A 20,240-nucleotide genomic window follows, 5' to 3' on the forward strand; every position below is an offset into this window, starting at 1 on the left:
CCATGCACATGCATGCACACGCACATGTACACACACATGTACACACATACACATGTACACGCACACACATGCACACATGCACACATACATGTACACTTGCATACACACGTACACTCACGTGCACACCCCCCACACACACGCATGCACACACACACGTACACACATGTACACACACGCAAACACACTCACACACATTTACACACATGTACACACATACACACACATGTACACACACGTACATCGTACACGCATGTACGCACATGCACACAAACATGTACACTTGCACACACACATGTACACACGCACATATACACGATGCACACACTGACACACACGCACACGCACACCCATGCACACACATGTATGGACACACACATGCATGCATGCACACACATGTACACACACACATGTACACACACACATGTACACACACATGTACACACACATGTACACACACATGTACACACACACGTACACACACACGTACACACACATGTACACACACACACATGTACACACACACATGTACACACACATGTACACACACGCAAACACGCTCACACACATGTACACACACACACACATGTACACACACACACATGTACACACACGCAAACAGGCTCACACACATGTACACACACACACATGTACACACACACATGTACACACACGCAAACACGCTCACACACATGTACACACACACACATGTACACACACATGTACACACACACACACGTACACAGACACACACACACATGTACACACACACGTACACACACACATGTACACACACACACACATGTACACACACACACATGTACACACACACATGTACACACACGCACACACATGTACACACACGCACACACATGTACACACACACATGTACACACACGCAAACACGCTCACACACATGTACACACACACACATGTACACACACATGTACACACACACACACGTACACAGACACACACACACATGTACACACACACGTACACACACACATGTACACACACACACATGTACACACACACACACATGTACACACACACATGTACACACACGCACACACATGTACACACACGCACACACATGCATGCATGCACACACATGTACACACACGCAAACACGCTCACACACATGTACACACACACACACACACATGTACACACACACACACACATGTACACACACGCAAACACGCTCACACACATGTACACACTCACACTCACACACTCACACACCCCCTCACCCCCCCACGCCTGCCCGCCCTGCCGGGCCGGAGCTCTGCCCTCGGGGGCGTGGCCACGAGCGGGGCGGGGCTGCCCTCGGGGGCGGGGCTACGGGCGAGGGGGCGCGGCCTGCGCGGGGGGCGGGGCCTGCGGGTGCCGCGCGCTGCCTCCAGCCCCGGCCGCCGCCGCCGCTTCCGATCGCAGCGCGGGCGGGGCCGCCCCCCCCCGCCCCCCCCCCGCCCGCCCGGCCCCGCCATGGCCGCCCGCGGCGCCTTCCCGCTCAGCCCCCTGCCGCCCGCCGCCCCCGCCGCCCCGCCGCCCCCCGGGCCCGGGCCCGGCATCATGAGAGGCCCCAGCCCGGCTCCGGCAACCGCTGCGGCTCCGGGCTACCGGCCCATGGGGCCCGCGGCCGCGCAGTACCAGGTGGGGGGGCCGGGGGACCGGGGGGGGAGGGGGCTGAGGGGTGCTCGGGCCGGGAGGGGTCCTGAGGGGGGCTAAGGCCGGGGCGGGGGGGTCCTGAGGGGGGCTGGGGTCGGGACGGGAGGGCTCGGGGGGGCCCGGAGGGGTCTCGGGGGGCCCTAAGTGAGGGGTCTCCGGGGGGGCCCTGAGGGCGTTGGGGCCGGGGGGGTGTTATGGGGTCTTGGAGGCCTCATGAGCCGTCGCTGGGCCGGGGGGGGCAGTCCTGGAGCTTCGAACCCCGTAGGCCCCCCCCCGGCACCCAGCCCGGCCGTTGGGGCCCTTCCCGTGGGGCGGACGCAGCCCGAGCCCCCCCAGCGGAGCCCCCGCGGGCTCGGCTCAGGGCAGGTGGCACCCCCGGGCCCCAAAAAAAGCCCGAGGCGCCTCGGGGGGGCTGCAGGTTTGCCAGGCCCGCGTCCTCCGAAGCGCCTGCTCGTGCCTCCGCCGTGAGCGCTTGGAAATTCCCGTAAAAGTTGCAGGAGGCAAAGCGATCGGCCCTACAGCAGCGTTTGGGGCCGGGGGGGGGGGGGGGTCCCCGTCGGGCACCCTCGGGGGGCCGCTGGCGATGGGAGAAAACCCAGCGGGGAGGCGCGAGCCGCTGCAGGACGCTTTGCGCGCGGCTCTGCCTTCGCAGCCCGGCCGCCGTTGCACGTCTCATGCCCCGAAACCCATTCGCCCGCATCCTTTGCAAACTTAGAGGCAACCGTTTAAAACTTCAGCCGCGTGTCTTCAGGAAGAAGCTGGAGAGACGGCGATGCAGGTGCTTGCAGATATTAGGGGGAAGAATGGGGACAGGCAAGGGCCGGGAAAGGAAATCCGATCAGCAGTCCCGGAGAAGCCACAAAAACTGCTCTTTCTTCTGCCTGCAAGTGTTTTGTAAGAGAGGGATTTTGTCTGACGCTCGCTTGCGGCCTCCCCCTGTGCGTGCAGCTCGCCTGTTGGGTCGCTCGTGCACGCGGGGCGATTATTTTGGTTCTGGAGCAAAGCACCGTCTTGCAGACGGGCTGGAAATGGAGGCGCCCAGTTGTGCAACGTGTTCCCAACCACCGCCGATCGCCTCCCCCAGTGCTGCCGCGTTGTTTGCGCGAATTAAAACTTAAGAGATCGATGAAGCCGAGGGAATTTCCAACTTGTAAACCTGGCTAATAGAAAACGAGGAAACGACCCGGGAAGCCGAAAAGCCCAGAAGTGAAAACTGAGACGGCGCAGCCAAGACCGATCCGGGCGTGCATCGGCTGTAACTCGACTCAAAGGCTCGAGGGCCGGGCGGGATCCTGAGGGTTTGCCCTGCAGCAGGGTGCAAAATCCGGCCGGGCATCGCTCGCTGCTCCGCTGCGGGTAAACAGGAGAACATATGCTTGTTTTCCCCCCGCGCCGGCCAAAACGCCGTGCTTGGAGCAGGTGCCGGGAGCGTGTGGATGGGGTAGGGTGGGACCAAGCATACGGCACCGTGCTGCAGCCTTCGCTCAGTCCACACGGCGCGGGGCGGCAGTGAGCAGCGTGGGCTGTGTCTGGCCGTGGGCTGTGTCTGGCCGGCTGCTCGCTGGCGGTCGCCTTGCAGCGGGAGGGGAGAGCGGGTCTAATCAATACGGTCTGGCCTTTGTTTTGCAATTTCCAGGCGGTGGAAAGCAGCTCCTCCCCGCTGAGCGGTCAGCCCTGCCGTGCCCGCGGGACCTCTCGGGGGGTAGCGAGTGACTCAGGCCCCTTCTGCTCCGTTATGCCCTGGTGTAACGAAGAACTTTGTCCATTGTTTGGCCACTAGAAAACACAACAGCCCTCATCTATGCCAGTGAGCGCTTAGGGGCTCCTTAATCAGTGGATTATTAAACATATGCTAATCCTCTGACATCCTTGCGCGTGTGGTTATTCACCAGCAGCTCAAGGAGGGAATTCAAGAGGACAACTCCCTCTGGCACCAGTGGGAGCTGATGCTTCCAGAGCAGAAAGGAGAGGGATTTTCAGGAGCGTGCTCAGGGAACGGGCGATCAGCTGCTCGGTGGCAGATGCCCGCATCACGGCGCGCAGGTCTGTGTAAATTCAACGGGAGTTTCTTCTGTTTATTGTGGTGCAAGTTTCAGGCTCGGGAGGTTTCTCCCGAGACATGAGATTGACGCTGCGGCGCGGAGCAGGCTTGGCTCCGTGACACAGTTCTTTAACACGGGTCGTGCAGTGGGGAAAGGGTTGTGCAAAATGGGGCTCTGGCCTTGAAGTTTGCCTGTGCTTTTGCTTTGCTGGCTCGGATCAGCGGCAAAAAGCAGAGTTAGTGAAGTGCCACGTTAAAAGGGTTTCACTGGCGCTTGTTGACAGGAAGGAATCCCATTTCCATGGGACAGAAAGGCTGTTGCAATCCAAACAACTGCTAACGAAGTGATTTCGGAGGAACCAGGAGGCTCAGCTGCTCTGACTCCTCGTGGAGTGGGGCTCTGGATGGCCAGGGCAGGGCTTGGGGCTCGCTGTCTGCACATCCTTCTGCCCTGGTGCAGATCCACTGGATCCACGCTGGGGAGGAGGAAAGCGGGCTTCCAGCTCGTTGGGTGAGCGGGGCTGGCTCGGAGGCAGCTCGGGCACGATGGCTGGGGCTGGAGCTGCGACACAAAGCAGGGACCGGCCTCGTGCCCGGCTGCGTGACCCACCCTTCCCGGGGGAGACGGTTTCCAAGGCAGGTTTCATCAGAGGCTGAGCATCCAGTTAATTGAAGCGATGATACAAAGCAGAGAAATGCTCTCCTCTCGGGGCAAGAGGGAGGCGGGCAACCACAGAGGCCGGAGCACCCTTTGTTTCTCTGGTGGAAACATGGCAGTGAGGTTCTGCTCGGTGGGAAGCATCTCCAGAACTTGGTGCCGAAGGCCCTTGCTCCGTCTTCCTCCGCTCGGGGGCTCTCGGCGCCGTTCCCTGGACATCTGGGCAGCGTTTTGTGCCAGGCACTGCTCTTCCCATGGGTGCCTCTGTGCTGCCTTACCGAGGCTACCGCAGTTTCTCTTTCAAGTGGGAACCAAACACCTTTCTTCCTTGTTCCTGCTTGCGTTAACACCTGTGTTATCATTTAAATCCCTTGCCTTCTCCTTTCTCCGCCTGCTGCGGTCTCTTTTCTTCGGGTCGCTCTTCTCGCCGCCTCCTCCCCCCGTCCCACCCTCATCGTACTGCTCTGCAGGGAGGGGCGAACGCAGCACGTCGGCACGAGGTGAAGGTCCCGGGCCGTAACTCGCGCATCGCTTCTGTATGCCCGCCAGGTCCCTGTAGCGTGGAAGCTGTGGAGGAAACTTCACTAACGTGGCCTTTGCCCCTGAGCCCGCGTGGCGCAGTGCACAAGCCCGGCATGCTCGTGCCGAGGGCAGCGGAGCTGCTGCCTGGGTCCTGACACGAGCGGCGCAGCCCGCACGGCTCGCGGTGGGGCAGCCGGAGCCTCTGACCTGGAACATCTGTGGCTGCGGATATGAGGCCCCAGGCAGGCAGGTTTGTCAGGACCCGAATATCTCGGCTGGTGCTTGAAGCGTTGCCAGCACGCGTCCTCAGTCTGCTCAGCGTTGTCGCCTGTCGCTTTGCCGTTCTTCCTTTAATTTACTGCTTCCTCGCCCGCAAGTTTTTAGCGGAGACTCCGACTCCTGAAACGCGGCCGGTCTTCAGAGGATCGCGAGCTGCCCCCGTGCAGCGGCCTACCCGTGGCTCGGGGCTGGCTGGGAGCGAGGCGCTGTGCGAGAGCTCACGGTGCGCAGCGGCACCCCGGCGGCAGTAACGCCTTCCTGCTGAAGGTCGCTGCCGATGCTAACCCAGGCTCTTCCTGGCGCCCTCCCAGGAGGGATTTGCTCGTGGATAAGAATGAACGGAGGCACAGCAGCCTTCGGAGGCGTGCTGCGGGGCCATCCCAAGCCGTGGTTTGGGGCGATCGAGCTGTCTGTGAGCCCAGCCCGATGCAGAGCTGGGATCCTGTCCGAGCGGGATTTTGCTTTTTGCCTGTGGCACAACGGGAAGCTGGAGGAGCTCGCAGGAAGAGCCGTCCCCTGGCACTGCTCCAGGCTCAGCTTCCAAAGCCCCAGGCGACGATGCACGTGGGCTCTCTCTCCCCGAGCCTCAGTGTGTGCAAGGAGCGCTCGCTCCTTTCTGCGCAGAGCCAAAACGGGATGTGCGTCAGGAAGGGCCGGCCGGCTGGCGTTTTTAATGAGCGCTTCTCAAGGCTGTGTTTTGGGGAATCCGCAGGAAGCCTGCGGGGGCTCGGGGCATTTCAGCCCTCTCGCACGCACGTGTCCTTCACGTGGTGGCCCTCGGGAGCGCGCGCTGCGCTCACGTTCCTGGTGAGGGGCGTGGTGGGACGGGCGAGCTCTTGTTTTTGACGCAGATGGTCCCTTTGTTTGTGCCGTGCCTGGGAAGAGCTTCCCCCTCCTTGGGGGGCTGCAGGGAAGATCCGTGCTCTCGGAGGGAGGGCAGGGAGAGACTCTGGAGCTGTTCTCTGAACCGCTGCTTTTCTTCCAACTCGCTCCCGAGCCTGCCTTCTCGCAGATCCATCCTCCAGTTTATTGTTCCCCTCGCTTTTCCCTTTCTGCTACCAGCATCTGATTTCTGGCCTGCCCTTCCTCGAGAAGAGGCCTTTGGCAAGCTGGGAGGCTCCTACCACGCGCCCGAATGTCCATCGAGAGGCATTCCAGCCCCCGCTAGATCCAATCGAAGCTGACTCTAAACAGAGCTCCCCGAATGCAAGAGGCCTGCACGCTGACCTGGGATGAACCGCCGCACTGCAGCCAGCCCCGTTCGTTCTTTCAGCTTTGGCAGGGAGCAGAAACAAGCTGTTTTCTGTCCCATTTCCAAATGGCTCTCCTCATTCTCCACGGGGAGGGCTGGATGCCATCCAGCTCGTTCCTTGGAGCGGAGCTTGCGAGATTTTGCCCTTTGTCCGCCCCGCTGGCAGGAGGAGGAGGAGGAGGCGGCGGTGGTGGGACAGAGAGGGGAGGACGAGGGGGTGTCTGGAAGGGGCAGGAGCAGAGCGCTGCCCCGGGTGAAGAGGAGTGGATGGAGCCCCCGAGCCTGCTCCACGGAGCTCCGTTAGCCAGGAAGGATGGGAGGAAGGTCTCAGTTTGAGCTGCTCTAATAAAATTTCCTGAATTTAAAGCCTCTTGCATCCTGCTCATTTCCAGGGCTTCTGAAGGGTGCTGGAGGCTTCACCCCGCTGGGGCTGTAATGCTGCTTAACAGCTTAACCAGAGCTTTTTAAGGCTGCGCTGTGTTTGCATGCCGGGAGCCCGCAGCCTTTAGGCGAGGGGGCTGGCGGCCCCAGATGCTGCCGGCTGGACACAGCAGAGGCTGCCCTGCTTTGCTGAGAGACTTCTCCGTCTGCTCTTTGCAAACCTTAAGGGGAAGCAGAGAAGGAAACATACGCGGAGGGTTCTGCCTTGTCAAAATGATCAAATGCGGGTCCGCGAGGGGCTCGCTCCCCGGGCAGCTTCACTGAGGCTGACGGTTCTCGGCCGTCTGTGGAAGGGATGTTCGAGTCTTCAGTACGACAGGTCCGTGCGTCCTCGCGCTGCCTCTCTCCCGGCCGACTGAAGCTTCTCCTCTCCCTGGGTCTGAGCAGTCTCTGGCCTCCCAGCGAGCAGACCGATGCGTGGGAGACCTTGCGGTAGACATCACCCCTGTGTGGAGCTGTTGAAGACCTCGGATCGTTTCAGACAGCCCCCTTATCGCTCATTTCGGGGATGGATTCAGCAAGGTGACCCAGGGAGTGGCACAGGGACCTCAGGGCCTGGTGTCAGTGCCGGGGGAACAGGAGCTGGTCGTGGCCGTGTCGTCTCAGAGCTGCTCGAGAAAGCTGCCCGCAGCGTCTCCCCCAGCCGTGGGCTCGCGCAGCGGGTCCTCGTCCTGCAGCCGTGTCAAGCTGCATGCAGGGAACTTGTGAAGCCCTGGTTTCACTGTGGCACCGCGGACGGTCTTCTGCATGTGCTAGAGAAACACCCAGGTGTTTCCTTGGTGGCCATTTGTCTTCTCCATGCTGCTGGTGGCTCTGGGGCTCTTAGACACAGTCACGGGTGACTGCATGTAGCCTTGGCCCTGAGCAGCTTTGCTGGGGGTTTCCCTATTTCTTATTTGCTAATTACAAGTTTCGCAGCTCCTTTTCCTGGTTCGCTTGTTCTTCAGAAGCCCTCGCAGGCAAGTCAGCGCAGTTCCCGGAGCACGGTCCTCCTGTAGCCACGCTGTGCTGCTGAACAGCCCCGGGCAAGGAGCTGCAGTGAGCAGGACCGCGCAGAAAACGCCTGTGCGGTCCTGCTCGTCGCGAGCCATTGTCCAAATGTGGCTGATCAAAGGGAGAAAAACATCTGGGGGCTGTTAGGAAAAAGCTTTTGCCTTGCAGCGCAGGCAGGTTGGTGAGCTGTGGCGCTGTAGGTGCAGCTTCAAAGGCAAGCTGAGCAAAGGTGAGAGCAGCGTATGGTTGTGCAACAGGCTTCGTGTGTGTATTTTTGAAACTCAGCGTGCAGTCGTGATCCTGCCCCTTCCTGGCCTGCTGCTGCTTGGATTTCCAGCTGTGAGACACTTCTTGATGCCGAGGCTGGTATTTTGGGGATTTCCAGCTGGGTTTGGCATTTGCGGAGATGCTGGTGGTTCTGGAGGAAGAGCCGTTCTTGCTCCTGGAGCTCTTCCATGTACTGTTTTTTCAGCCACAGCAGCAAGGAGGTGAGTGGGTTTGGGCTCCGACCACCCGCCGTGGCTCTGAGCCTGCCTGAAAAAGGCTGCTGAGGCCAGGCAGGCTGCCAGTGGTGGTCTCGCACCAGGTTTGCACTGCAATTAATACCTGCACGTAGATCAACTCGTCAGCCCGCAGCATTGCCTGCAGCTGAGCTCTCCTTGCCGGGCTCCTGGCCCCTTCGGGATAACGAGGCGGCTTCGTTAGCTCTTCTCCACCGAAGCCTCAATTCCGTCCTCGGGATGCGGGTCAGGAGCGAAGGCGGGAGAGGAGCCACGGGGATTGTCTTGGCATGTCGAGGAGCCTGTGGCAGGGGAGAAATGCTGCTCTGCTGGCTCGGTGGCTTTCCCGGCCTCGCCAGCTCCTCACCGGTGGGGAGCTGGAGGATCAAAGGATCCCACGAGGGTTTTGGCTCAGAGCGCCGGCAAGGCGTGCTGGAGCAGGTAGAGACAGGCAGCAGTGGGATGCTGCGACCGTTTGTCAAGGGCCTGGGGGGCTGTGCACGGGGCAGAGCCAGTGGCACCCGCGAGCTGGCAGGGCTGGTGCTGGCCAAGGGGCTGTGGGTGCTGCCCCAGGTCAGGACTCCTGGCAGAAGTGGTTAAGGGGCTTGTAAATGCCCCTTCTGGGTGCCCGGAGGGGAAAGGATGCGGCAGGAGCCGGAGTGCTGGTGGGGATGAGCCCTCGCCTCCATCCCCTGCCCGCAGGGGACGTCCCCATCCCCAGGGCTCAGCTTCCTCCCCACACGTCGGCCTAGTGACCGGGCTGTTAGGAAGGGGTGCTACCAGGAGGAACAGCCACCAGCCCCGGAGACAAACCCGCCTCTCAACCCATGCTGCCATCAGCGGTCCCCGGGGTGACAGGTCTGTGCCGCCGCAGGTCCGATGTCCCTCTCCGCGTGGGGAGGAGCACGGCAGTGGCTCGGCTCCGCGCCTGCCAGCACACTGGGTGTCCCCGGCCCTGCATCCATCCCTGGGGTGAGGCCTCTGCGGTCAGTGCCTTCTCCTCCTCCTGCTTCCCTCTTGCTCTTCCTGGAGGAATTAAGGCTGCTGCTCCTGACGCCCTTTCCCTGGTTAAGGGCCCAAGTTTAACGCCCGCTCTCCTCTCTCCCCCACCAGCGCCCCGGGATGCCGCCAGGCAGCCGGATGCCCATGGCGGGGCTGCAGGTGGGCCCGCCTGGAGCACCCCCGTACGGAGCAGCCTCCCCGCTGAGACCTGGCCTGCCGCAGTCGATGATGGACCCGTTCAGGAAGCGTCTGCTGGCCCCTCAGTCGCAGCCGCCGATGGCCAGCCAGCGGAGAGGGTAAGGGGTGGCGCAGGAGCACCCGCAGCCAGGCTGGAGGCAGGGGGTTGACCTGCCGGGTCCGGCCGCTGCCTCCCGGTTGCTTTGCTCCGCCAAAACCCACAGCACGGCTCAACCCCCAGCAGGGGGAGAGCTGCCAGAGCTCGCCGCTGGGGTGCGGAGCGGTAGCGGCGGGTGAGTTTGGGGGACAGATCCCTTGGTCTGCGGCTTCCCCTCGCTAGGAGCACCGGTAACCAAAAAGCCTCGCTGCGCATGTTGGCTTCAGCACCGGCTCCTTGGGGTCTTTCGCCCCCTTCTCAAGGGAGGCCGTGCTGTTCCTGGCAGGCACAGATGTAGCTGGGTGCTCATTCCCAGCCCTGGCACGAGGCAGGCTGCTCCCAAGCAGCGTTGATGGGGGCAGCAAGTTGCAGGGATGCTCCGCGGGGCTGCGGTCTCAGTGTGGCAGCTTGGGCTGGTCTCTGAGCCATGGGGCTCTGCCAGCAGCTCCTTGCTTGTTTACGAGGCTGCTTTCCCTGTTCCTGTTTCCACAAGGGTTTCTTGATTACTGGAGGCTGTTTCTCAGGGTCCCTCGGTCCTAATGGACGTGCAGGTCCTGCTCCCTGCCCTTGCTGCACAGCAGGGCTTTTTGATTCCTTCACAGGGAGTCACAGTCTCTGTGCCAGGGCTGCACATCCATTTAGTGCTCCAGAGCAATTTGGGGGTTAAGGATGAGGGGCAGAGACATCCTCGCCTGCTGAACGAGGACATCAGCAGCCGGATAAGGCCACGGCCGTGTGGGATCAGCCATGCTTGGCCGGGGAGCTCAGGGCTGTGTGCGGGGCCCGGCCGAGCTTCCTTGCTCCCAGCTGGCTGCGGGGTGGTGGTCCAGGACCTGCCAGCCCTTAGTGGCCAAGTCCTGGGACACCTCCGGATGGCAGCATTGATGCCACATTTCCTGCCCTGCTGGTTTAGGTGCTGCCAAGGGAAGTAAAACTCCCCCCATGCTGGACTCTACACATCCGAGTAAGAAACGGGGCAGAAGATGACAGCATTTTCCTGTGTGTTTCTCCTTGTTTCTGGGAGCTGCACAGCAAAATGGGCCCAGGGACTAGGTTTCTTTCCCTGCTGGTGTAGAGCTCCCACACCTCCCCCTCTGCAGTTGCCTTGGCTTGCCCACAGGGATGTAATCTCTTATCCACTCGCTCCAAGGGCATGTACTCTAGATGCTCTCACAGACTTTCTTGATCCCCTTCCTGCAACTCCAAGTGCCAGTCCCCTAGAGCAGCCCTGGCAGGGGACTTGCCCCCTCGGATCGCGCCGTTTGCTGCAGCAGGAGCCTGGAACCGGCCTCAGACTGAGCAGTGCTCATGGCACGCAGCTGGCATTGCCACCGTGACACCTCCCCGGAGCCTGGCCCCATGCATCGTGCCTGGAAGTGGCCAAAAGAACCACCGGGCTCTGGGCAGTGGCCCCCAAGATGAGGCAGGCAGCAAGACCCACAATGTCCTGCAATTGCTGCAGGGTTAAATTTTGTTTTTTCCTATCCATGCTTCTTGCAGGGTGAAAAGGAGGAAGATGGCCGACAAGGTCCTGCCACAGAGGGTGAGTGTCACCGCGGTGCGAGGTGATGTTGGAGTGAGGAGGTCCCCGTGGGAGGAGGATCGTGATCTCACTGGGCCGCATTCTGCTTGCTCGCTGCTTCTGCTCAGTCCCAAACTGGCCTGGAAGATTTCTGTCTCATCCTGGGGGGTAGCAGGAGAGTGTAGCAGGGTGTGCACAGGCTGGACAAGCAGGACTTTGGCGAGCAAGGAGCAGAAGTGGCTTAGGGTGGAGACTCCAGGTCGCTCCTGAGCTTCTCTCCTGGGGGTCTCTTTTGACAGCACAGAGTTTAGTTACCTGCCTGTGACCCAGGGCAGGCTGTCTGGCATGGTGACAAGCTCCAAACAGTACAGCTCTGTGATCTGGGGAGAGCTTTGCAAGGCTCTTTGTCTTTGTCTTTGTCTGAAGTGAGAAATGGTGCTGTTGTGCCAGGCTCACCGCTTGGTTACTCCTTGGTGCGTCAGCCTGGTGCTGACAAGAGTTGCTGGGGTTGGATGTGGGGGCTGCAGCACCGTCCTGACTGACTGTTTCCACTTAACAGATCCGGGAACTGGTCCCAGAATCCCAGGCCTACATGGACCTCCTTGCCTTTGAGCGCAAGCTGGACCAAACCATCGCTCGGAAGAGGATGGAGATTCAGGAGGCCATTAAGAAACCGCTGACGGTGCGTGACAGAGCAGAGGGGCGAGCAGCTGGGGGGGTGGAGGTAGGAGACTGCGAGATGGGTGCTGCCAGCCCCCCTCCCGCTCCAAGTGCCCCCCTCTTTGTTTTCCTGTTCCACAGCAAAAGCGGAAGCTGAGGATTTACATCTCCAACACTTTCACCCCAGCCAAAGAAGAAGGGGAGGGTGGTGAGCGTGTGGCCTCCTGGGAGCTACGTGTGGAGGGCAAACTGCTGGAGGATGTAAGGAGATGGGCAGGGATGAAGCAGGAGTGGTAGGAAGGCTGTGCTGGTTTCGCAGTGCTCTGTGCTGAGAGCCAAGCTGCGATGCGCTTGGCTCCCTGGGTGCTGGAGGCGGTGATTTGGTCTGGGGCCCTCCGTGGTTGGCAGCATCAGGCCAAGCCTCACATGCTCTGTTTTGCAGCCAAGCAAGCAGAAGAGGAAGTTCTCCTCCTTTTTCAAGAGCCTCGTCATCGAGCTGGACAAAGAGCTGTACGGGCCAGACAACCATCTGGTGGAGGTGAGGCGTGCCGGGCTGTGTTGCAGGGCTGCCTCTGTGCCCTAGGCAGGATGGGGAGAACTGGTTGATGCAATGGGAGAAGGGAGATGGTCCTGCCGCTTACCTTGCAGGTGCTCAGCTCCCCAGCCCAGCATCAGCAAGGCTCACTGGGTTCCTTGGGGCGGAGAGGCAGCTCTGGTGGTGCTGTGTACACAGGGGAGCGGTGCCGAGCCCTCCCCGGGGACCACACTGCCGTGCTTTCCAGGCTGCAGCTTTCAGTTCTGCGGGGCCGGCTAGCAGCCTGGCTCACCTGGATGGCTCCCAGCAGCAGGCTGCAGCTCCTGGCTGCCCCAGGGTTGGCTCTTAACCCCCTCACACCTGCAAGTCCACAGCTGGAGCCGAGAGATGTCAGGCTGCAGCAAGGATGTGGCTCTGATGTATGACTTGCAGGCAGTCCCAGGCCCCCAAGAGATCTGCGAATCTGGGGCCAGACAGAGGTGATGTTGCCCTGTCAGTGGGATCAGATCTTTTTTGGGTGCTTCTGCCTGATGCAGGCTTTCCCTGCACCCAGCTCATTCTGTTCCCGTGGGAAGCACCCATCTTTGTGGTGGTACCCCCTTGATGGAGGTGAATCCCCATCACATGTGGGATGGCTTGTGAGAGCAGCTGTGACATCCAGCCCCTGCGGTGGCTGTAGCAGGACCCCAGGAGCTGTTTGAGCCTTCGGTGTCAAGTGCTCGGGCTGTAACTCAAGCAGTCCACCCAAACTGCCTACAGCCATCTCTGGGCTGAAGCACACCAGTGTCCACAGGACGGAGTGGGCTCCCTGGGTGGATGGATTGGGCTCCCAGGGACTGCCTGGGGGGGCAAGGAGGGTCCAGGCTGTCTGCCTGCCTGCCCAGAGCCCAGGCACTGGCTCTGTCATCTCCTGGGCCCTGTTAGTGCTTGGCTTGCTTCAAGAGTCACCCCTTGCTCTCTCGTAGTGGCACCGACTGCCCACGACCCAGGAGACTGACGGCTTCCAAGTGAAGCGTCCTGGCGATGTCAATGTGAAGTGCACCCTGCTGCTCATGCTGGATCACCAGGTAGGTGCTGGGGGCCGCGTGGGTACTGCCCGTGCCCTGCTGCCCCCCCTGCCAGCACGGCTCATCTGGAGCGGGCAAAGGAGCCTGGGCTGGGGCAAGAGCCTCATGAGGCTGTTGCGATGCTCTGGGGTTATTTGGTGTGGGGCACAGTGGAGATAAAAAGGAGCAGAGAGGAGCTCCAGGCATGGCCCCCACAGCCTGCAGCGACACAAGGGCTGCGTGGGGCACCGTGCCTGAAGGAGGGCCAGCCCTTCCTCTCTTTAATGCCGTGTGTCCTGTCCCTGCAGCCACCGCAGTACAAACTGGACCCTCGCCTGGCTCGCCTGCTCGGGGTGCACACCCAGACCCGTGCCAGCATCATGCAGGCACTCTGGCTCTACATCAAGCACAACAAGCTGCAGGACAGTCACGAGAAGGAGTACATCAACTGCAACCGCTACTTCCGTCAGGTCGGTCCGCACCCCTCCTCGGCATGCCTCGTGGGCGCCCCTGCGCCAGTGTCATTCACCTGGGGCATTGCAGGGAGGAGAGCGCCCTTCCCACCCGTTAAGGTCGGAAAAAGCATGCTCTGGTGCGCGTCCGTCAGCTTGCCGTGCACAAACCAGGGCTGGGGGAGTCCCTGCTCCTGCCTGGCCCTCTTCATGCTGGGTAGAAGAAGCCCCCAGCAGCAGAAGCTGACGCTCTGCTCTGCCCCTCCAGATCTTTAACTGCGTCCGCATGCGCTTCTCTGAGATCCCCATGAAGCTGGCAGGGCTCCTGCAGCACCCAGATCCCATCATCATCAACCACACCATCAGGTAGGGGCGTGGGGAGGTGCTGAGCACTGCTCCTGAGGGGGGCGGGCTGCCGGGAGGAAGGGGGGGGTGCCTCCCTGAGGGGGCCCAGCACCCCGTGGCGCTGAGCAGCCTCCGGCTCCAAGCAGCAGTGAGCGCTTGGGAAGGATCAGCCAAACACTGGGGGCTCCTAGGGGCAGTCCGTGGGGTGCTTGCGTTCCTTTTGGAGGGGTGGATCCCCCCTCCCCGTGGCAGGATGGAGGCTGAGGAAGCCCCCCCTCCCCGCCCCCCCAAACACCCTGCCTCCTCCCAGCGTGGACCCCAACGACCAGAAGAAGACGGCCTGCTACGACATCGACGTGGAGGTGGATGACCCCCTGAAAGCTCAGATGAGCAACTTCCTGGCTTCCACCACCAACCAGCAGGAGATCGCCTCCCTGGATGCCAAGGTGCGGGGTCCCCCCCACCCCCAGAGCCCCCAGGGGTGCAGGCAGGGAGCAGCTCGGGTCTCCTGGGGCCGCCCCCTGAGCTGCATCCTGTTCAGGGGGACTTTGCATGACCCCGACTCCCGCCCGCTCACCCGCAGCTCTCTCTCATCTCCTGCCGTTTCTAGATCCACGAGACCATCGAATCCATCAACCAGCTGAAGACACAGCGCGATTTCATGCTGAGCTTCAGCAACAACCCGCAGGACTTCATCCAGGAATGGATCAAATCCCAGAGGAGGGACCTCAAAGTAAAATTTCAGGGCTGGGCCGGGCGAGAGCGCAGGAGGGAGCCACGTGCGGTGCTCACCCGCTCTCCCCCGCGCTTTGCTTTGCGCAGATCATAACGGACGTGATCGGGAACCCCGAGGAGGAGCGGCGAGCTGAGTTTTACCAGCAGCCCTGGGCTCAGGAGGCTGTGGGCAGACACATCTTCGCCAAGGTGGGCTCTGTGCCGGGTTGGGGTGCTCCCGTGGGCTGAAATGGGGGAGGGGGGGAAGGGGCTGTCCCAAGCCCCATTCCCTGACCGCCCGCCCTCGCCTCCTCCAGGTCCAGCAGCGTCGGCAGGAACTGGAACAAGTGCTTGGGATCCGCCTCACTTAAGGGGCCAGCGGGGGCTCGGGAGCTCTTTCTCCTCTCCCTGCTGCCTGAGCCTGACGGTACTTCTTACTGGAATCAAATACAGCACTTGCACAAACCCTACGTGCCTGGAGGGACTCGGAGCCCCTCGTACCCCTGGGCTCCCCTCAGCCAGGAAGCTCTCGCCGCAGGCAGAGCAGCGGAGGGTTCCCCCGCTTCCCCCACCCCCCAAGTCCTGCTGCAGCCTCTCTGCTGCATTAACGCGTCCTTGCTTTCGCATCGTGCCCTTCGCCTCTCCCTGTAGCATAGACCGCGAGCGCCTTGCCCGCCTCGCTCCCCTCCTCGCCCTGCCTCTGGCCAAAGCCCTCTCCTGGAGTTTGCTGCCTGCCCCGCCAGCCCTCCCCAGCACCACGAGGGCAGGCCTGAGCCCTGCCCCTCTCTTCAACCAAAGTTTGTCATTCCAAACGCCAGCCCTGCTGGTGCCCGACGTTTTGCACTATTTTTTGTGAACAGGTTTTATAAAAAAAAAAAAAAGCGTTTTGTACAGTGGGTTTGTATTTGATTAATATATTGAGTTCCTCTTACTGCACTCATTGCCTCAAACTATGCAGCCATTCGTTGTTCGCAGAGGGCTGGCTCGGCCCAAGCTGTTCTTTTTATACGTAACTGAGTTTTTAGTGTTGTTTCTGACAATCAGTCGATTGCTCCACCCCCCCCCCCCGCTGTTTTACTTAGCCAGAGCCTTGTCCTGTGCTTGATACGAGGTATGGGGGGGGGGGGGAGGGCAGAGGGCTCACTCTGTCCCAAGAGCCTGGGGGCAGTGGGGGCCCCGGGGGCTCTGAGAACTGGAGCTGCTGGGGTGAGGGGCTAAGGGGACAGGGCCACCGCCCGCCGGCCCCGCTGAAGTGCCTTTACCCCGCCGGCCCCAGGCCTGCGCACCCCTCACAGCGCATCCCGGCCTTCTCCAGGCGGTCGCAGGCGGCGGGGAGGGGGGGGGGGGCGTTTACATTATTCCCAGGGTGTACGGCTCAGGGGTGCCTGCTCTGCCTTCTGTGTAACCATTTTGTCTATTTTGGGTATTTTCTAATAAAACCAGTTAGCAGCAACCTGTGTGTGTGTGTGTGCTGGGGTTCTTTCGTGAGGAGCAGAGTCCTGTGGCCCGTTTCCCCAAATCAGCGCACAGACGTGGCCGCAGCAGCACTTTTATTAGAGATAACGCAGCCCGAAGCTCACCCTCACTTCCACAGCTTCTTGATGGACATGTTCTTCTCACTGTCCTTCTGCATCACCTGGGCAAGGAGGAGACTCTTAGTTCCCAGCACCCAGCCCCGTTTTCCCCCGTAAGGCTACTTAATAACCCCCCAACCTGCCCTCAGAACCAAGCTCCATCCCCTTCCACCCCCCCCCCACGCCCCCCAGTGCTGCCCTTCAGCCCCAAGGCTGCGCTGATGCTGCCGGGGTCCGTCTGTGCCCAGCGGCAGCGGGGACGGAGGAGCCCCGCAACGCCTACCTTGGCGACAGCCATTTCAAAGTCCTCCTGCGTGACGTGCACCCGCCTCTCCCTCAGCGCGTACATGCCAGCTTCCGTGCACACCCCCTGCAAGGGACAGAAACGCTCCAGCAACCCCACCGGGTGAGGACGGAGAAGGGGCAGGGCTGCCCAGAGCCCCCCAGGCAGCCCGGGGCTGCGGCAGGGCCCGGGGCTCACCTTCACTTCTGCGCCCGACGCCCCCGGCATCAGCTCGGCAATCTTGCGCAGGTTGATGCCCCGCGTCAGGTTCATTTTCCGAGAGTGGATCTTGAGAATGTCCAGCCGGGCCTGCGAGACAGCAGCAGCGAGGTGAGGGCTTAAGGCACAGGAGTTATGCCCGGACAGGGCTGGGGACAACGCGCTCCACCCCAAGGAGAGGATCCGGACCGCAGGGGACTGACAGAAGCCCCGGGCCCCCCACCCACCTCCTCGTTGGGAGGGGGGAACTCGATCTTCCTGTCGATACGGCCAGGGCGCAGCAGAGCCGAGTCCAGGATGTCGATCCGGTTCGTGGCCATGATCACCTGCAGCAGGAGGGCAGCCCCTGTCACCACAAGCAGGCACCCCGCCGCTGCTGCGGGGCCAGCAGGACGCTGCCCCGTCCCCAGGCAGCTCGGCGCCCTCTTACCTTGATGTTCTTGGTGGCCTCGAAGCCATCGAGCTGGTTGAGAAGCTCCAGCATCGTGCGCTGCACCTCGCTGTCCCCGCCGGAGCCGCCCTCCAGGCGGGAGGAGCCGATGGAGTCGATCTCATCCATGAAGATGATGGAGGGAGCGTGCTCCCGGGCCATCACAAACAGCTCCCGGACCATGCGGGCGCCTGCAGGGACCGCGGGGAGCTGAGCCCTGGCACCGCGCACCCCCAGGTCACCACACCAGAGGTGCTCGTCCCGCCGCGGGCCACCCCTAGGTGCAGGAGCCCTTGGCGGGGCTCCAGCTTGCGCTGGCACCGGGGGGCGGCCTTGCCCCGCACCATTTTTACCTTCGCCGATGAACTTCTGCACCAGCTCGGAGCCCGAGACGCGGATGAAGGTGCAGTCGGTGTGGTGGGCCACGGCCCTGGCCAGCAAGGTCTTGCCCGTGCCGGGGGGGCCGTAGAGCAGCACGCCCTAAAAGCACCACGTGGGGACCTCAGCCCTGCTGCCGGGGGGCTCAGCACCCCCACCAGCGCTCCCGGGGAAGCGCGGGCGCTGCGGGCAGCTTTTGCTGCCACACGGCCCCGGGCCCAGCCAGCCCCCCAGTGCCAACAGGACACGTGGGGACCCCTGCAGGGGTGACCCAGCCGGTGCCACCCCCCCCAGGCCCACAGCAGCAGGGACTCGCCTTGGGTTGGGCGATCCCCAGTGCCTCGAAGAGTTCTGGGTGCTTGACCGGCAGCTCAATCACTTCTTTGATCTCCTTTATCTGCTTGTCCAAGCCGCCGATCATCTCGTAAGTGGAATCTGGGACCTTCTCCACCATCATCAGGGACACCAGAGGGTCCACTTTGTTGGGCAAGATCTTGTGCAGCGTGTAGCTGTCGTTGCGCAGGGCCACGCGGCAGTTGGGGGTCACCTGCGCCAAGAGCGGAGGGGAGCTCGGCGCGGGGATACCGCACAGCCCTTCCACATCGCCCCACGGCAGGGAAGGGGACAGGCAGCGCAGAGCCCCGGCACATCCCCTCCCGTAGCCCCCTAAACACTCACATCATTAATGTCGATGTTCTTGTCCACGTCCACCACGAATTTCCCTTCTGGGTGCACCTGGAAGAGCAGTTGCCACCGCAAGGGTTAATTCCCGTAAAAGTTCCTAGCCGCACGCCCCAAACCCACCCACCGCAGCGGGGAAGTGCCAGAGAACCCAGCCCCACCAAACACCCTGCACCCCGCGTGGCTCCTGCCTGCACGTGCATGGTTGGGGCCCTGGAGAGCCGCTGCAATACGCTCCTCTGGGGAAAAGAGCTCTCGCTCCTTGTTTTTTCAGTTGTTACACCCCCTCCAAAGCTCGTGCTCTCGTGGGGACAAAGGAAGAGTCTGTCCTGCCCCACCCCGTCCAGGTGCCGGGCAGGAGCCAGCCCTGCTCGCCCTCGTGGCAGCTCAGCCCCGTACCTTGACGAGCACTTTCTTCTTGTCCATGGCTCTCACCACCTCCCCCACGTAGGAGCCCTGCTCCTGCAGCAGTTGCAGCTCCTCCCGCAGCAGCCGCACTACGGAAAAAGGGGGGACATCAGCACAGGTTTTGGGGGCAGCCCCCTGCAGGACTGGTCACGGAGCCCCGCGCAAAGCAGATGAGAGGAACGGAGCCGTACCTTTGGCGTTCAACTCATTCCTCTGCGCTTGCAAGCGCCGCAGGTTCTGGCTCTTCTCGTTCACAATGAGCTGCGGGGAAATAAGCTTTGCTGAGTTCTCAGCATCCTCACCTAACCACGCACGCCAGCCACGAGCAGGCTCCGGCATGAGGATCAGGGACAGCCAGCGTCCTGGGATGGGCGCGAGGGCAGCACAGCCCTTCCCGGCAGGACAGGGCTGGCACAACCTCGTCACCGAGAGCTGGGCAGCACTGCGGCCTCCTCTGCAGGCTGGGGCTCATCTTGTGGACCTAAACTTTGGTTCGCGGGTCTTGCTTAGAGTCACCCCTCCTGAGGCAGCGCCCCCCCAGGGCCGGCTCACCTGCAGCTCCTCGATCTTGGACAGGTAGTACTGCCGCAGCCCCGTGCCGCCCTTCCCGTCGTCCATCTCCATCTGCGGGACGGGACAGCGCGGCTCAGCGGCACCGCGGCCCTCCCGCTCCCCCCGGGCCCTCCCGCTCTCCCCGGGCCCTCCCGCTCCCCCTCCGGGGCCCTCCCGCTCCCCCCCGGGCCCTCCCGCTCCCCCCCGGGCCCCGCCGCCTGAGCCAGTCCCGCCGAGTCACGGCGCCCAGCGGGCCCCGACGGCAGCAGGACCCGGCGCCTCCCTCCCCGCGAGCAGCCCGCGGGGCCCCGGCCGCCCCCGGCCGCCCCCGGCGCCGCCCCGACCTGCTCGGGGCCGTCCACCGCCATCTTCTCCGCCGGCATCGGGCCCCCGCCGCCCCCTCTGCCGGCACCAAAGATGGCGGCCGGGCCGCTTCCGTCGGCTACCCCCCCCGCGCGCACGACGTGCTGACGTCACTTCCTCCCCGCCCGCCGCACCGGCCAGCCCCCCTCCCGCCCGTGAGAGGAGGAGCGTCGGGAGGGTGGGGAGTGCGCATGCGCGTTCCGGGCAGAGCGGCGCCGCGCTGCGCATGCGTCTTCTGCGCCCCATCGGCACGCCGCGGGGCGGTCTGGAGGCGCATGCGCGGTGCGGCGGCGGCGGCTGGGAGGAGTGCGCGTGCGCGGTGGTTTTTCGGCCGGGTCGGTGTTTGTCCGCCATCTTGGTAAGGTCAAAGCTGGCTTCTCCGCGC

At 62.4% G+C, this 20,240-nt stretch overlaps 2 protein-coding genes across 2 annotated transcripts; one reads left to right on the plus strand and one right to left on the minus strand.

The window, feature by feature from the left end:
• Window positions 1-1,480: 1,480 nt before the first annotated feature.
• On the plus strand, window positions 1,481-16,420 carry SMARCD2 (SWI/SNF related, matrix associated, actin dependent regulator of chromatin, subfamily d, member 2). Its single transcript, XM_066981450.1, has 13 exons — window positions 1,481-1,656; window positions 9,471-9,655; window positions 11,194-11,236; window positions 11,775-11,897; window positions 12,017-12,136; window positions 12,318-12,413; window positions 13,376-13,477; window positions 13,765-13,926; window positions 14,177-14,274; window positions 14,564-14,699; window positions 14,864-14,986; window positions 15,076-15,177; window positions 15,285-16,420. The coding sequence occupies exons 1-13, from the start codon at window positions 1,489-1,491 to the stop codon at window positions 15,336-15,338; spliced, it is 1,512 nt and encodes a 503-aa protein (XP_066837551.1). The 5' UTR covers window positions 1,481-1,488; the 3' UTR covers window positions 15,339-16,420.
• An 80-nt stretch (window positions 16,421-16,500) lies between these two features.
• Window positions 16,501-19,994, minus strand: PSMC5 (proteasome 26S subunit, ATPase 5). The gene is made up of 12 exons (XM_048047826.2): window positions 19,837-19,994; window positions 19,493-19,564; window positions 19,132-19,201; window positions 18,932-19,029; window positions 18,530-18,586; window positions 18,168-18,398; window positions 17,827-17,953; window positions 17,474-17,664; window positions 17,271-17,369; window positions 17,023-17,133; window positions 16,825-16,911; window positions 16,501-16,603 (listed from the first exon to the last, which is right to left on the minus strand). Exons 1-12 carry the CDS (start codon window positions 19,873-19,875, stop codon window positions 16,550-16,552), a joined length of 1,236 nt encoding a protein of 411 aa, XP_047903783.1. The 5' UTR covers window positions 19,876-19,994; the 3' UTR covers window positions 16,501-16,549.
• Between the last annotated feature and the right edge of the window lie 246 nt (window positions 19,995-20,240).

The sequence above is a fragment of the Anser cygnoides genome, chromosome 22, assembly GCF_040182565.1.
Source record: "Anser cygnoides isolate HZ-2024a breed goose chromosome 22, Taihu_goose_T2T_genome, whole genome shotgun sequence".
In the NCBI taxonomy this organism is placed as follows: domain Eukaryota; kingdom Metazoa; phylum Chordata; class Aves; order Anseriformes; family Anatidae; genus Anser; species Anser cygnoides.